The sequence below is a fragment of the Aethalodelphis obliquidens genome, unplaced genomic scaffold, assembly GCF_003676395.1.
Source record: "Aethalodelphis obliquidens isolate GAN/ISIS:26980383/991018 unplaced genomic scaffold, ASM367639v1 scaffold7, whole genome shotgun sequence".
Classification (NCBI taxonomy): domain Eukaryota; kingdom Metazoa; phylum Chordata; class Mammalia; order Artiodactyla; family Delphinidae; genus Aethalodelphis; species Aethalodelphis obliquidens.
Window position 1 is genome coordinate 50745942 of NW_020837951.1, and position 14481 is coordinate 50760422.

At 32.6% G+C, this 14481-nt stretch overlaps 1 protein-coding gene across 2 annotated transcripts in view; it reads right to left on the minus strand.

Annotated features, from left to right (window-relative positions):
• Nucleotides 1–14481, minus strand: part of ZNG1A (Zn regulated GTPase metalloprotein activator 1A) — a 44751-nt gene that overhangs the window by 27798 nt on the left and 2472 nt on the right. For both annotated transcript variants that reach the window (XM_027105743.1, XM_027105742.1), the window contains exons 2-6: nucleotides 12913–12999; nucleotides 10964–11060; nucleotides 9741–9832; nucleotides 3644–3703; nucleotides 2416–2453 (exon numbers count right to left, since the gene is read on the minus strand). In XM_027105743.1, coding sequence (XP_026961544.1) covers nucleotides 2416–2453; nucleotides 3644–3703; nucleotides 9741–9832; nucleotides 10964–11060; nucleotides 12913–12999 — 374 coding nt within the window. The remainder of the gene's footprint in view (nucleotides 1–2415; nucleotides 2454–3643; nucleotides 3704–9740; nucleotides 9833–10963; nucleotides 11061–12912; nucleotides 13000–14481) is intronic.

The window sequence follows — 14481 nt, forward strand, 5'->3', positions numbered from 1 at the left end:
AAGAAAGAAAGAAAGAAAGAAAGAAAGAAAGAAAGAAAGAAAGAAACACTGTTGTTGACCAAAGTGGAAAGAAATCTAGTGTCAAAGATGTCAGTGACATTTTAAAAAAAAGAAGCAGCAGCTATTTCTTTCCAATGGATTGGTTATAGATCTAACACTATTTTAGCTTTTAAGAAAAGATTATTGCATAATGTCAGTCTATTTATTTTCTTGTCTTTTCCAAGCCAAACTGTTTTCTGACTGAATTGTTTCAACCGCTTGTGCAATATAACAGAAGAACCAAAAAGAAACCTCTGACTTGACCTTTTCTGTGTAACTTCATTCATTGATTCTATTGCATTAAATGCTGTCACTTTTGTAGAACTGAAAAGGACAATGTCAGTAGCCTGGGTGTCAAGTCCTGAGAATAGAGAGCTGTCATTTGAAGTTGTCCAATTATTTGCCCATGATTAAAAAATGAATATTTCAGATCAATGGGTGACAATCCCATTAGAGTGATAGCCCATGATATCAATTACCACTTCAGTTTCAATTTGGCTGGCTGGCCACAAGGTACCATTTCTCAGCTTTACTTCTGATGGGCTGGCTCTGTGAAGCATGACACCCTTAAATTGCTGCCCATTATCCAAGTGTCATTACTTGTACTGCCTCAGAATTCTCTGAATCACAAGCAGCTACTGAGGTCAAGCTTTGCAACCAGAGGAATTAGACAAGTTGGCAAATCCTTTATATAAAGGAAAAGTTATTTATTTGGCACCTGACTTAGAAAATCTAAAGTTTCCATTATCCTGACAGTATGTCAGTTTTGTGTAGGTATATTGATTTAATAATTTAAGATGTTTTATCAAGGTGGGAGGGGGTTAAACGTTTGCTGTGTCTGCATTATTCAGAATGTTGGTTTGGGTTTTTTTGGCCTCTATCACACTCATGGTAGATTCTATTTAACTCCTTTCCACATCCAAATATACATATAAAATTATTCCCATAATCATAAATACATAGAGTTTGATTTTGGGTCTGGTACTGTAAGTCTATCAAAAAAAAAAGATCCTACTATCCATCCTGAAGATATCCCAAATTTGGCAATAAATCTATATAGGAGATGGATTCAAACATGCCCTTTAATAAACATTCAGAGTGAAGAATTTGACTTTTTTTTTTTTGCTTCCTCTGTAAACATTTTGCTAGAAATATCATGATTTCAGAACAGTTGGAATATTTCTGAGTAAAAACTGTAATATCTGGGGTCTTTCTTTGGTTCTTAAGACTATTAATAAATTTTGACTTAAAAATCTAAAAAGGAATCATCTCCCAAACTTCTCAAATTAGGGTGCTCTATCCCTGAGGGAACTGAAGGGCCAATGAAGGGGTATTGGTAACCATTTGACAAGCTTGCCATACTAATTAAAGGTTTGGAAGAAAAACAAACTTGTTCAAATTAAGAAATTCAGATATATTGTCGGATAGAATACAAAATGGACATGAATTTTTAAACATTAAATTTAAACTTCTAAGAAATGATTACTTTGGGCACTATTCATATCGCCAGACTGGGTCAGGAGATGGAGGATAATTTCACTCTCTTCTGCCTCTAGTAATTTTTCACTTGGGAAGTTGAGAAACACCACTTTACTTTATGCGGCAACATGCATTTTAAAATCTTACTAAGTGCATTTTGTGAACTGAAATTCATTTAAATGCATTTCAGGACCTTGCTAGTCGCAAAACATTCACAGCAAGATGCCTTTTAAAGGAGAGTTTCTCCTCCCTAAACCTAGGCATAAATCCTGATTTCTTCAAAATATGGGAAAGCAATATATTTTTTAAAAACTCAATTATCTGCAGCTTGTGTCTGACAGCAGTTTAACAAGAAAAATAAGCTCTCATATGCTTTATCAAGCTCAATTTCCTCTATCAAACAGAAAAACTTATCAACATTGGGGCTGAATCCTAGTGAGGGGTTACACATACCCAAACTTTATCCTGTATTACCCTTATTACAAAATATTACACTTCAAACTTTTATCACAGCAAGCCAGAGAAGCAGAAAATAAACATTTAACTTAGAAACACAAAATAATAATTAAAAGACACACACAAATTTCATCTATTGTTCAGGATACTTTAAAAAAAATTTTTTTTTTTTACCATAAGTATTTGCTTTATTATTCTTCATGCTTTTTAAACTTCCAAAATATGATATATTAAATTAAAAATGTAACTCACTGGCTTAAGACACACAGTTTCTGATAATATTACTGCCACTTTAAAAAGTACTATCTTTTATGTTTACAGTAGAAAAATATTTTTGTTAAGGATATTTCAAACAGACACAAACATAGAAAAACTAATATAATCAAACCCCATATAACCAGCTCTTAACAATTAGTAACTCATAGCAATCTTTCAACTTACATTTAATCCATATTTTGAATCCACAACAGTTATGATACCTACAAAGGAATAAATCTTTTAATCATCTTTATATTTAAGAATTAAAACTAGTCTATTTCAGTTCACAAATGTCACTCAATAAAATACTGGTTTTTTTCTCTTGCCAGCACAGCAATTTAATTCAATTCCATTAGTAAGCAGATGCATTTCAAACATGAACCTAGCACTATTTTAAGGCACTAGATGGGACATAATAAAAACAAATATTTAAAATTAAACAAACAAATAAAAAGGAAAATAAGATTTCTCTGGCCTTTAAAAAGCTTACAATCCAAAACATGAGACAAATTTCATAATATAAAGTGGAATGTGATAAATTACACAAGACAGCTTATCTTTATTTTCCCATAATCAAAATCGAGACTTTTCTTATTTAAATTATTGCTTAACAAATCTGAGGCATCTTAGAATATCTCTCACCAATCTAACTCACACAACTGTTTTATCTAAGGTGTACCTAAGTTTCCAAATGATCAATTCGTTTGGCAATCTCTGAATTTATATGCTAAATAATTTTTTCGAAGGACAACAGCAGAATGAGTTTGATGACGCCTAAGGAATTTAACCAGCTACATTCCATATATATTAGGGCCGAATGATGAGGCCCAGCTTCAAACATTCTTAAAGTTCACCCCTTAGTCTATGAAAAATATGGTCCACAGAAAGGTGAAGAATCAGGTGTGGGGTGTTGCAGGGAACATATCTGCCTAATCCAGAAGGTTTCTAATGTGTCTTAAATGAAGTCTACGAATAAGATTGCCCAAAAGTGTTATGGTAAAGAGAGCAAGGGGTAGGGGGCTTTGTTTCATTCTTATTTTTAATGGAAAATGAAAGCAGAAATTTGATCCTCATACTATATATGTTATTTAAAATAAAAAGCTCTAATATATACTGAGCACATAAATTAAACAACAGGGAATATAGAAAATCTACATAGTATTTTAAAAGGAAAACCTTAATGGAAGCACTAAACTGGTAGTTGAGATTATGATTGATATCTAGTTCTACTACTGTCTGGGGCTTCAGAATCAGTATGAACAAAGACTTATTTCATCATCAAACTAAACAAGCTTAAAAAGAATACCAATACAAGGAATTAAAAGTATAATATGAATAAACAAAAATGATCTTAACCATAACGTTAACATTTTACTTGAAAATTTTTTTAAAAATTAATTTCTAAACTTACCATCAAGATAAATATCAACCCCTAATTCAGCATCAACCCAAAACATAGAAGCTACAGCACCTGAAAATATATGATAATATTCATCAAATAAAAATATTTCTTCAAACTAGGAAACAAAATTCTATCCATAATGTTTTAATTTGCCCCAATGGAATTAGAAGGCAAACACATATATGAATTAAATATGGGTTTTCAATCTTCTTAAGGAAATTACAGTGATAGAACCATTTACTATTTTATACCCATTTCTTCCCTTCTCTCTACTTCAATAAACAAAAAAAAAAACAACTCTTATTACATACAAACCCAATATCAAGCTTTCACCAATGCCATAATAATTTACCAATAAATAATATCAAATAATTTGGGCAGAATGGCTGTGTGCACACAGGTCTTATTTTTATTTTCTCCCTCCTGAATATAATAATCATACAGTTCACAAATAATTATCTCCCTAAAGTAAAGCAAAGCAAAACATAGTTAAATCCAAAATCATTTGTCTAAAAATTTTTTTAATTTTTTAAAATTTACTTGTAAGTTTTACAGAAGAATAAAAGTAAAATTATACACTCTATGTCCTTACTAATAAATCTTTACACTATTTATTAGTACTGATATAAAATTTGGAAATTTTTTTTAATTGAGGAAAAATAATTTCTAAATAAGAAATTAAAACTTGTTTTTGACAAAAACTGGTTCAATACCAAACCACACACCCTGATTAGTATGCCACAACACAAGAAAAAAGAAAACTGACAGTAAAGAAAGAATTTGATTTTTCAAAGCATCACAGGTCCAGTTAGTGACAGAGCTGTCTAAAAGGATGAGTCCTGGGGAAAAACAAGGATAACTGAACTCATTCCAATGTCTAAAGCTGTCCACCTACCCTGATGAGATGTGGTCTCCCAAGCATCACTCTGTGTCAACAATGAAATACCTGTCAGCAGTTTACAGTGATTACTCATGCAGGATATAGCAAGGGCCACAAGATCTAATGGTTTCCTGATATGTATTGATTTTTTCCCAAAAACTTAATAGTTTTCCAATTTGACTGAAATAGGATTTGTGAGTAACAGGGGCTGAATCAATGCCTGTCCTTTTCAAGGAAATTACTTTACCATGACAATTATTTAGCTTAGAACTGGAGAGTGTCAGTCTTCTAAACAGGAAACAACTGAATTGTCAATAAGAATTTTCTTCACTTACTTGGCTAACAACATGGTATTAATTAATGGAGAAAAGTAAATCTATTGTGAGTATCATTACCCCAAACAATAAGTTATTTTTTAAAAGTACTAATTTTTTTCACTCAGTAAAATTCCCAGCACTGTACATAAATCTTTTTTTAAATTCACTGATTTCTATTCGGAGAGCTTATAAGTCCGATAGTTAATATTTGCCTAGCATTAAGTTAAACTGTAAGAGTGTATTAGAGCTTTTATTCTAAATCTGATGTGTATCTTTGGCTTAATACTTACTTACCAGACTACAAAAGAAAGAACTACTTAAAATTTGGATGCAGGTGTTTAACAGGGGGAGTAAAGACGAGAGAATGAAGTTAATTAGTGATTCTAAACCCAGGGTAATTTTTCTCCCCAGGGAATATCTGGCAATGCCTGGAGAAATTTTTGGTCATCTAAACTACACGAATGCTACTGGCATGTAGTAGATAGAAGCCAGGGATTCTCTTAAACATCCTACAATACACAAGACGGCCTCCTAAAATAAAGAATTATTCAACCCAAAATGTCATTTGTACCAAGGTTAAAAAACCCTGAGCTAAATTACAGAATCTCCCTTCTTCAAAACCTAACAAAACAAAAAATAAAAATAAACAAAATTTTGAAAGCCAAATTTTATCAGCAGCAACCAAATATACAACTTCCTGCCATAATTTCTGAATGATAGTAAAAATAAAAAACACAAAGTTCTATGTGATGTATGATAGTTGTTAATTCTACCCCAATACTCAACAAGAGGTTATAGATAAGTAGTTTACAAAATCCTAATATTTATGAGAAATAGCCTTCAAAATGGTGAGAAGTAGAACTGAGGGAGAAATAAGCAATACAGGAAAAAGCCAACAAAGAAACTTCAAGCGTAAAATTTTCTAACCATCTCCACACTTTCAGGGGAGGGGGTCACTTTCTAGGGCTCAGAGCAAAATGAAGAGAGAAGTATGAAGCTCAAGGATGTCCCTGCAAAAGGTACGGGAAATATATTCATGAGTAGTTTGAGCTAATACAGGAGGGGAACACTTGGTATTGTAGGAGAGCAGAGCCTAAAAATCATATTGCCCATCTGGCTCTCGCAATCACTTCATTTCTCTCTGCTTCCCCATCCCTGCTCCCAGCTATACCCAGCTTTCAAACTAAGGCTCAAGAGAAAAACAAGTTTAGGTAACATGGACCTAATGTCATGAACACCACATCTAAGTAGACAGTTCTCTGAGCCTCCTACATCAAGCATAAACATGGTAACAAAAACTATGCACGTTACTACAGATTAAAAGAAGCAGAAAGCAGATAAAAGGAGGGACAGAATAAAATGAACAAATGAATGGGGAATACAGATGGCAAAGAACCTGTTCTGGAAAGAAACATAATTGAAGAAACCAAAGAAAATTCCTAAGGGCTTCTTTATAATAAGAAAGATAAAAACAATATAATCTTAATTAAAAACAAGCTCTAGGGAATTCCACGGCAGTCCAGTTGTTAGGACTTGGCGCTTTCACTGCTGTGGCCCAGGTTCAATTCCTGGTCAGGGAACTAAGATCCTGCACGACGTGGCCAATAAATAAATAAATAATTTTTAAAAAGATGAAAAAGAAACAAGTAAAACTATTTTTTTAAAAAAAGGAAAGAGCTTAAAAAAAATTCTCCAAAGCAAAATAAAACAGAATAATATGAAAAGGTAGTTTATAATGCTGAAGAAATAAAACTTAGGGCCAATGTACCATTACTTAATCAATTAACTCATCAACAGACATTGGTGGAAACAATTACGGGCAAAAAGGAAGATTTGAGATGATTACAGTAAATGCAGAAGCAAAAGACATATCAAAACAATTACAAGATAATAAATATGGAGAAAGAAAATTCAATATATGAAAAATTCGTGTCATAAAGAAGAGAACCCAATAATTTGACAGAAAAATTCTTCATGGTAATAAATAAGGAAAATATCCCTAAATGAAGCACTAACCCTACAGACTAAAGAGTATATTGTAATCCAGGAAAACATGATTATGAATGACACCTAGATGTATCTTGGTTATATTACTGAACTTTAAAAATAAAGAAAATGTTTTTCAGGCATTTTAAATGAAAAAGCAAGTCACTTTCAAGGAGGCAGGAAAAAAATCAGATTTTTCTATAGTAAAATTCATTGCTCCAATATAATAAAATGACCACAAAGTTCTAACAGAAGTGTTCTCTGAGGATATTACCTCCTGCCAAGTTGTTTTTCAAGAATGAAAACCACAGGCAGACATTCTCAAACACTAAAGGAAACAACAGCATTGAAACTCAAAGAATAAAGCACTCACAAATCCTTCCCAATGAAAAGAGAAAAATACTGCACAAGGAAATCCAGCCAATCAAAAATACTATGAGATCATGATGCAACATTTTCAAAGTTCTGAAGGAAAGAAATTGTGATACGAAAATTTTATACCTAGCCAAGTAATCCTTCAACTATATATATAAAAAAAAAAGACAAGCATTCTCAAGCAATGAAGTATGCGAGATCTAAAGGAATACAGCACTGAAAGCTTGAAAAGATTACCTGACCATGAAATTCAGTCAATCAAGAGATTGATCAACTCAGGAATGGAGGAGCCATAGTGCTGGTAAAACAGTTTAAACACAGGACTAAACAAAGTATGACAGAATATAAATGTTAGAAACCTTGACAACATAGCAAAGAATACAATGAACCAAAACCAAATGGGAGAAGGCGGAAGTGTTTTAATTCCCTCATCCTTTATGCCAGAGAGTCAATAGGTACTACCCTGAAAATTTAAACATGTAATTTAAAAAATAACTTGTCCAATTTATGTTCTTTATAATTTTTTTTTCCTTAACTCATATCTCTTACAGTGAAGAAGCATTTATCTGACATTCAGCAATTCTTTCACTTCTTTCAAGTTCTCTTCTTTTAGGTTCAAGTAGAACTACATTAATAATTATTTAGAATAGCACAAAGAATGTGATCCTATTTTATAAAATTACTTCTGCATATTTACACATGGAGTGGGGTTTCCCAAACTTATGCATGTGTAAGAATCACCTGGGGGGCTTATTAAAACAGATTGCTGGGTCCCACCCTTAGAGATTCTGATTCCATAGATCTCAGATGAGGCCCAAGAATCTGTATTTTTCCCAAGCTACCAGCTGAGGCTGATGCTGTCATTCAACATACCACAGCAAGTAGCCCTGGCACGGAGAAATCCTTGGAATAAAATTTACCTGCTTGTATTTTACAGTAGTGAGATATAGGACAACATTTTTTTTTAACTTTCTTCTTTGTATTTTCTTAGTTACTGTTTAAATTTTTTTTAATGATCAATGTTTCATTTCTACCCAAACAATAAAAATCATTATTCTAAAGAAAGAAGAAACATCAAACTGTTTATACCTACAAAAGCTTTTTGTACAAAAGCTTTCTCTGAGATTTTTATTTAATTTTTACTTCCTCTGAAAAGCTACACTGTGTTTTAGTAAATTCACCTACTCTCAAAATTACAAGAATTTTTCTCTATGCAGTGGCTACAATGAAAGAAACTGATATTTTCTATTTCAAAAAGAGGCACACAATATACTTTCCCATCTTACCAGATTTAAATTAATATTTAACATCAATGTAATGGTCCAAGTCCTATCATCAGTCAGACCTCTTGGAAATGTATGAAAATGTATGAAAAATTCATGCTTACTGTAAGGACCAAAAGAGCCTAACTCAATCCTAATCTGAAAACATAGGGACAATGTTATTACATAATACTTCAAAATAAAGTAACAATTGATTACATTTGAACCTTCAGTACACTCCAATATTTCTTTTAAACAATTATGACTCCTTCAATAAATTATTCCCAAACAGTTCTTTAATACGGTTTTATGGTGCAATGCCATAGACCCAGATCAAAAAACAAATAATGGTATGGGTCAGCCTTACAAAACTAAATGTTCTGCATACTTGGAATAAAGATGTTAAGGAACAGAAACCCATTGTTAGAAACAGGTAGACTTTGTATAGCTTTCAACAGGGAAGTTTGGATGTAATTCCATTCAGAGGTAAAAATTTCATAACCATTATTAATTGCACACCAGAAAAAAAAAGCTTGATTTAACTCTCTACCTTATGACAATATTTACAAATAAAATTATTTCAAGTTTAATAGTAGAAAAACAAAATGCTAACAATTAATTTAAAGGGAATAAGTATTTCTGGGATTTAACTCCAAAAGTCCTTAGATATCTCTAAATGACCCTCTATAAAAACTGGATTAAAAAGCAATCAGGGGCTTCCCTGGTGGTGCAGTGGTTGAGAGTCCGCCTGCCAATGCAGGGGACACGGGTTCGTGCCCCGGTCTGGGAAGATCCCACATGCCGCGGAGCGGCTGGGCCCGTAAGCCATGGCCACTGAGCCTGTGTGTCCAGAGCCTGTGCTCTGCAACGGGAGAGGCCACAACAGTGAGAGGCCCACGTACAGAAAAAAAAAAAAAAAGCAATCAGAATTAAGATCTCTGTAGAGCAGAACCAACCAAATATATACTAGAGGTAGAATGTCTCCTTTTTCCCTACATTTTATTAGATTTTCCTAATATTTTTAACAACTTTTGTTCATGCCAATAACCCTAAATTAATCGATAGAACTTCAAATTTTATTAGCATGTTAAAATTACCAAACACTTTGATCATCATTCATCTGCCAAAGAAACATGACAACTCAGTATTTATTCTCCTTTAAAGCAAAATTAACAAATTTTTAATCTAGAGTAAAGCTTTAATACTCATTTTAGATATTCCTCTAGTCCATTTATTTTTAAATGTTTAAGAACTATATTCTGGTTATTAATAATGACATTTCTTACCAGGATCTGCTAATCCAGTGGTCTCTAACAGTATGTAATCAAATTTCCCTTTCTTCTGCATCAAATTCTCAATAGCTTTAAGGCCACTGTCCCTGGAGAATGCCAAAACATGATATACATTGATTGCCTGAATATTTTAAAGTAATCATCACAAACATTTAAAAATATATTTAGCAACCAGGGATAAAGATCTCTAAGGCATGTGGAAATTTACCTCAGTCCCAAGCTTCTAACATGTCCATCCAGTATTTACCAGTTTGGGGGAGGGGAGGGAAATGGATGCATATATGCTGACAGGTAACAAGAAGTCAGATACTTGATGAGTTAATACTTTAATTTTATTAAAATTAAAAGCAGAGGGAATTTTAATATACCTGACTAAAGTAAGTCAGAACCTGTTATTTTTATAGCTTTACGAAAGAAAAAAATCCATACAGAAAATGACAAAATTTAGGAATTACAGTAGCTTAATATAACAGCTAAAGGGACATTATAATTAAATACCTTTCAATTCTGTTCTGAATTAGAGTAGCAGGCTTTAATTTCCTTTTTTTCTTAATAATATCAAAAGTGCAAGAAAATATTTAATTTTAATTGTCTAAGAAAATCTGTTAAGTTTTAGCCTTGTTAATACACTTGACTCAAACACCTAAGATAGTAAATGATGTAGAAGAAATTTAATTCACTAGAATATACAAAATCAACCATATGGGTATTAACTTTCCTAATTTGCTCAACATTTGAGTGACTACTATGTGTCACTCCTTTTCTAAGAGCTGTTATATTGGTGAATAAAACACTGTCCTTGGAAACAACTATAACTGGTGGAACAGGATGTGAGGTTTTTCTCTTTTTTCATGGTCATTTATTTTTGTTTTTAGAGGTTGAATTCTTGGAAATAAGACCAATGACTTATTAAATTCAGAATAATCACTTTTTACACATTAAATGAGACTTTCATTCATCACAGGGATTATTAATTAAAACCTGACATCAAAAACAACAACAAAAACTCAATAAAAGGACCACAGCATTAGAGCAGATAGAAAAACAAGGCATCAAGAAATGCTTTAAGAAAATGCATACTAATAAGTCGTTTACTTGAAAATACAGTGAAGAAGATTATGTAGATTCAGTTAATTTACATAAGGAAATCGAAGCTAGAAATATAACCAATAAACATTTCCAGAAGCCAACAAGCACACAGTAAAAACATTCCTCACTTTACGGAACAGCAGAGGCAACCGTTTCTAAGTTCCAGCCATTCTTCATAGAGTTCTCCACCTTGGCTGACAGCTAAGGATTTCTCCAACGCACTTCCTAGAATGATTAACAAGAAGCACTCTTTAGATTATGTCCACTAGTCAACCAAAAACAAAGATGAGTATACTCAATAATGGAGCAGATTTCAAAGCAGACAATACACTTCGTAACTTTTATTCTTTCATTCTATTCAGGCTGCGTCAATATTTTAAACTATACTACTCTAGATTATTTTAGCTTTTCTTTCTTTTAGAGAATTTAAACCCCTAAAGAGGCAAATGTAAAATCTACTTCGTCTTTAGGCCTCTTACTAGCCTGCTCCCATTTCCTAATAAAGTAGCTATTTTAAAGGCGTTCTTTCTTGTCCATGGCCAACTCTCTAGATAGACCAGTATGTTTATATATTGGTTTTTATATGCCCTTCAATCTCTTACCTATGTTTTCTTTTCATTCTTCCTCTAAATTGTTTCTGTGTCTACTAGACAGACTGTTCAGTATTCCCCATATGAGTTATACCCTTAGTTCATTTTGAGGAAGTTTTGCTTGGCCAGGGTACCAATGTGCTCACTTAAAAATTAAATTTTAATCAAATACACATACGTTTCCTAGCAATGCTTACTTGAGAAAGGATAAAGTATATTTGAGAGCCTGAGATGCTTGTTATCAAATAAGAATTATTTAAAAGTCTTACTTTTCCTCCAGTAAAGAAACATACCCAAGCCAGGAAAGAGTTCTAAATATCCAGTAAAGCAAATGACCAACAACAACAACAAAAACCTGAATCATTTTTCACTTACATATATTTTTTGTTTATACTTCAGTTAGGCAATGATAAAGAGTTTTGAAAGGGGCTGCTACATATTTCAGGGTGTAGAGAACATTAATAAAATGAAAAGGAAAGTATTACAAATGCTGTAAAGGACAAAGTTGTGAAAAAGGTCCAGAAAGAGTGAAGAAAGATAGTAAGAAATAATAATAAATGTAATCAGTGTCCAACAGAAGATCAGTTAATAAGAAGTTAGAATTAAAAACTATGATTAAAAAATCTTAGGATTTTTATTTTTGTCTAACAAGACTCTTTAGTTTACTGAAACTATCTTCAGTTTGCTAAAACTAGAAATAAAGTTCAACTAACAGGCCTCCCATCCTGTTAATAATCCTAGCTCCTTTACCAATTTGTAACTGAAAAAAAAGTATAATTTAAGAAATACCCTAACTGAAGTTATATTTTTTGGCTAAACATGAGATTTATTAAAATTCACACTTGAGAAGAAAAGCTTATAAAAGAAATCAGAGAATTGTGTCTAACACTGCTGTATACATTTTTTTTAAACACAGTTCAATATTAAATACAAAAAAACTGGAATGTTAAATATACACATTTTCACAGATAAAGGAAGTTGCTTGAGGATGGAGACCACATGTTTAACTTATTTTTTAAATCTTCTGTTTTAACTGTTTTGCAGAATAATAAACGTTCAACAAGATAAACTTATAAGCCTGAAGCATTTTCAAATATATTTCAAAAGTTGCAATTATACAATACAGTCAGTACAAAAGGACCTTCCTAGTTGGTACAAAAATCTTCCTGAAAGATATTCTTTCATATCCTTAGATTTTTACTTCTGGAGATATTTATTTTATGCAAAAATCTAATTTAATTCTGTTGGTATGAATTCTAAAGTTAAACAAAATAAAATTTTAAAGAAATTATCTTATTTCAGTATCTCGAATCCATACAAAATAAAGCTTAACATAAATGAATCTAATTTTTCCAAAACTATCTACAGCAATGTGTTCACATTATCATGTCTTGCCTTTTCATTTTAAAATATGGAATATCAATTCACCAGTTGAATTAACTGTCCAATAAATTCTTGCAGCATGGCATTTACTGAACTTTACTTACCTTCCCCGAATTCATTTAAAATCACTGCTATTCTTTTACTATGTTGCTCTGTCAAAATATAGTTCAGAAGTGTTGTCTTCCCAGCACCTATAAAATATGTTTCAAATAACAAAATTCAAAGACTAATTTTAGAGACACAAAAAAAGATATAAAGGGACTTCCCTGGTGGTCCAGTGGTAAAGAATCCGCCTTACAGTGCAGGGGATGCAGGTTTGATCCCTGGTCAGGGAACTGACCCATATGCCGCGGGGCAACTAAGCCCGAGTGCCACAACTACTGAGCTTGCGGGCCTCAACTAGAGAGCCTGCGTGCTGCAAACTACAGAGCCCACGCGCCCTGGAGTCCGCGCACCACAACCAGAGAGAGAAAACCCGCACACCACAACTAGAGAGAAGCCTGAGCGCTGCAATGAAGAGCCCATGCACCGCAAAGAAAGATCCCGCGTGCCTCAACAAAGATCCCACATGCCACAACTAAGACCCGATGCAGCCAAAATAAATTAATAAATTAAAGTCTTAAAAAAAAAGATATAAAGAGTCCTAACACTCTTTAAAATTTGCATGCTATTCAAATATTATTTAACAATGGTAAAAGAAGATTCTAGAGGAAAAGATTAAAGTATCCTTTGAAAACTATTAAAAATGCTTTATGCTAACATAAAATTTTATAAATATTTACAAATACTCCAACAAGGAGCGTCACATAGATTTCTTTGACCTCATATGACAAAAAAATATACCTTCTATATAACTTACACAATTAATGTAAGGGCATCTAAATTTTCTATTAAATAAGGAATTATTGAAGTAAGGGCTCCTAAGGAATAAAGTACTTGTGTAGTTTACAAAACATAAAATATTTAAATCCCTTCACACGATGACAATGTTTCTTAGTCAAGAATATATGGTTTACTTCCCCAGAATTTACACATAAAGACCTTTCTTTTATTTTAACATTCACCATTAACCAGACACAAATTCAGAATATCTATATGGCTACTTTTAGTATGCTTAAAGCAATCTATAAAATTGATTACATACACACACACACACACAATGGAGAATGGACCTAGGAAATGTTAACAAAAGACACAATAATCAGTATTAGGAAAGAAAAGTTCATAAAGCTATGCTAACTCTATCCAGTAGGTGGCACATTACACCTAATACATTCAGCTCAAGCAGAAAAAAAACTTGTCTTGTGAACCATACATACCAAAGTCCATGGAGGGGAAAACAAACAAACAAACAAAAAAAACCCTAACTGCATACACATACTAGTGCAGTTCAACTGTATAAATATGTCATTTATTTACCTATTTTTCTGCTGGTGCGCATTCGGGTTGTTTCTAGTGTTTTGCTATTACAAATAATGCTGCTAAGAACTTTTACAGGTAAGCTTGTACACATCTTCCGAAGTACATTTACAAGATTTCTAGGGTATAACTAGGAGGGATTTACTGAGTAATAGGGTATTAATATCTTCAACTTTTTTGGGTCACATTCGTATAAAGCTATCAAAGGGATAGAAGGCTTGTATTTAGCGGGCTTTAGGAAGCTCAGTATCACT